This window comes from Exserohilum turcica (assembly GCF_000359705.1).
Source record: "Exserohilum turcica Et28A unplaced genomic scaffold SETTUscaffold_24, whole genome shotgun sequence".
Lineage (NCBI taxonomy): Eukaryota > Fungi > Ascomycota > Dothideomycetes > Pleosporales > Pleosporaceae > Exserohilum > Exserohilum turcicum.
In genome coordinates this window covers 237,163-240,303 of record NW_007360070.1, presented here as the reverse complement: position 1 = coordinate 240,303, position 3,141 = coordinate 237,163, and the positions used below count along the sequence as shown (strand labels likewise).

Below are 3,141 nucleotides of genomic sequence, written 5' to 3'. Positions count from 1 at the left end.
AGAGGTAAGTATAGATAGAGGCGTGTAGGAATGGAGGCAAGTATAGATAGAGGCGTGTAGGAATAGAGGCATGTAGGAATAGAGGCAAGTATAGATAGAGGCATGTAGGAATAGAGGTAAGTAGGAATAGAGGCGTATAGGAATAGAGGCATGTAGGAATAGAGGCAAGTATAGATAGAGGCATATAGGAATAGAGGCAAGTATAGATGGAGGCATATAGGAATAGAGGTATATAGGAATAGAGGCATATAGGAATAGAGGTAAGTAGGAATAGAGGCGTGCAGAAATAGAGGCGTGTGGGAATAGAAGCATATAGGAATGGAGGCAAGTATAGATAGAGGCAAGTATAGATAGAGGCAAGTATAGATAGAGGCAAGTATAGATAGAGGTATGTAGGAATAGAGGCGTGTAGAAATAGAGGCGTGTAGGAATAGAGGCATGTAGGAATAGAGGCAAGTATAGATAGAGGCAAGTATAGATAGAGGCAAGTATAGATAGAGGCAAGTATAGATAGAGGTATGTAGGAATAGAGGCGTGTAGAAATAGAGGCGTGTAGGAATAGAGGCATGTAGGAATAGAGGCAAGTATAGATAGAGGCAAGTATAGATAGAGGCAAGTATAGATAGAGGCAAGTATGAATAGAGGCAAGTATAGATAGAGGCATGTAGGAATGGAGGCAAGTATGGATGTAGGCATGTAGGAATAGAGGCGTGCAGAAATGGAGGCGTGCAGGCACACAACAGTGTAGGCATGCTCAGTGAAGGCATGCTCAGTGAAGGCTGGATCCCCAATACTGCTCACCGCTCAGTTTCATACGGCTAGCCCTACTCTGCCCTCTTCTTTATTAGTTGCAGCCTTAGTGTTGTCTCACTCATCACCCTATTTCTTTATATTCACCACTTATCAGTTACAGGCACCAAACGCGCCATGGCCCACTAAGTCTTGTTTGCCTCTCACCAGCGCTCCCGCACAACTATTTCGATTCTACACCACCACCAGCGACACCTTCTATCGTCGCTGCCTACGATATCGTCGCCGCTCGCGGTCTCGTCGCCGCTCACGATCTCGTCGCCGCTCACGATCCCATCGCCACTCACGATCCCATCGCCGCTCACGATCTCGTCGCTGCTCACGATCCCATCGCCGCTCACGATCTCATCGCCGCTCACGATCCTATAGCCGCTTGCTCTTTGTTAGTGTATTAGGTTGTGCTAATTCTTCTCTAAACACACATTTCGCTACCTTAATACTGCCAACCATTTGTGGACTACCATCAAAAGCTCATATTTGATGCATCTTGTCATTCGAAACAGAGAATCGCACAAACACAATGGAGGATATCCTGTTACCAGTTGATGTTTCTCTTAAACTTAAACCAAACAAAAAGCAGATAGCATAGAAAAAACCGATCACTGATACGCTGAAGGATCTCGCACAACCTAATGTGACCCCAGGAGATATTTTAAAAGAATATTTTTCTTTTAACAAAATGCAGATAAAAGAGATAGGGTTATATGTGTGCTAGCTTGTTTAAGGTGCCTGCGCGGCTTTGTATACAAACACCCCTAAGCAGCATTCTTAAGAAGCAATTATTTAAAAGATCTCTGACCGCGTCTGTGCGACGATGGACCAAAGGCTCCCATTCCCGGACGGCGAATTTCAGAGAATTGCCAACGACCTACGCCAAGTTGTGGAGCAGTTTGTGTCGTCTACGATAGCCGGCACCACCAACCTGAATTCATGTATTGAACATCTGTCGAATCTCGATGTCTGTTGTTCGGAACATAGCGCATCGCCAAAAGCAGTCGGCCAAGCAGCGCATATCCTACTAGAGAGGGATACAGCAGAGGGCATCAAGAACGAAATCGCAATCGAAGATATGGTATTGATCGTGTCTAGAGATGTAAAGTGGGATGGAATTAGCATGCCTAAACCCGAGTACTCAAAGACAACGACAATCTGGAATCTGGAATCATGGCAAAAGACCGGACAAAGGGGCACAATCATGTCGTGGCTTCGGTCCTAACAGGTTCGCTATAATCCAGACAGAGATATCTATTTGCTATGTCCCAACGAATACAACAACGTGGTTGCAAAAAATGAACACTAGATACTGAATGCATTGGTGGAGGAGCATCGCTACAATGCCACCAACCTTAAGATGAAGATTGTACCACGGCTCAAGGTTCACACTCCAACCCCCGGCCAGGACAAGCCTAAGCTGCTAACCACTATGGACAAAGACCTGAAAAATTTCTTCAGCTATGGCGAATACAAATCCTGTGTTTCTAGCCTCTTCGAATGCACGCCCCTAATAATCAAAGCATAGAATAACACGAAGTCATATTTCAGTTTACTATCAAGCGGCGAGCCACAGCAGGATACATACAAGATAAAAGGGATTGCCTAACCTCTGCGTCTGCATCACCTATTGCTGCTCTCTCAGCTGCGTGGGATGTCTGAAAAGTTCCCCGTGATATTCATCTCGGACGAACTTGGCCTGAACCAGATCACAGCTGCATAGCTTCTTATATAGCAAGATCACGTCACAGGGGTTATAGCAGAAGAAATAGAAAGTGAAAGAGGTAGCACGGGCGATAGCGCAAAACATCTCAGCGCTGACGCCCCAGAAGGGAGCACGTGTCTATCATCAGACCGCTTTCCTTTTCGTTGTCTCTGCGAACCTGCTTCCACGACCAGACCAGACACGCGTACTAACCAACAATACCTCGTAAGATGCCCCACAATAGAGGTGCTTGCAGCGTGGACATACGAGTATGAAACTCTCTTTGATTTCAACAATGAGTTCCTACCAGCACACACCAACTTTTAAGCAGAAATCTTTCATCAAAACTCGTCAATTTTCTATCAGATATAGGGGTAACACGTCGCGAGAAACCGATTTACGCCACCTCTAATGTGTGCAGCCCTCTCGTTAAGGTGCTAGAGGGGGTATTGTCGGTATTCTTGCGACGTGTTCGAAATGCGAAAATCTTCGAGAACGCACAGACCGCCCCAATGACTAATAGGGAGACTACTAAACGAAACTAAAAACAATTAAAAACACCAAATAAAACAACAAAAATCAAAAATACCTATATCTAAACGCCGAGACAGCCTAATACCCGCTGTAGGCACCAT

General features: G+C 45.3%; 1 protein-coding gene across 1 annotated transcript; it reads left to right on the top strand.

Moving 5' to 3' along the window:
• Positions 1–1,624: 1,624 nt before the first annotated feature.
• Positions 1,625–2,026, top strand: SETTUDRAFT_28996 (uncharacterized protein; the record flags this gene model as incomplete). Its single annotated transcript, XM_008028344.1, has 1 exon — positions 1,625–2,026. One exon carries the CDS (start codon positions 1,625–1,627, stop codon positions 2,024–2,026), a length of 402 nt encoding a protein of 133 aa, XP_008026535.1.
• Positions 2,027–3,141: the final 1,115 nt, after the last annotated feature.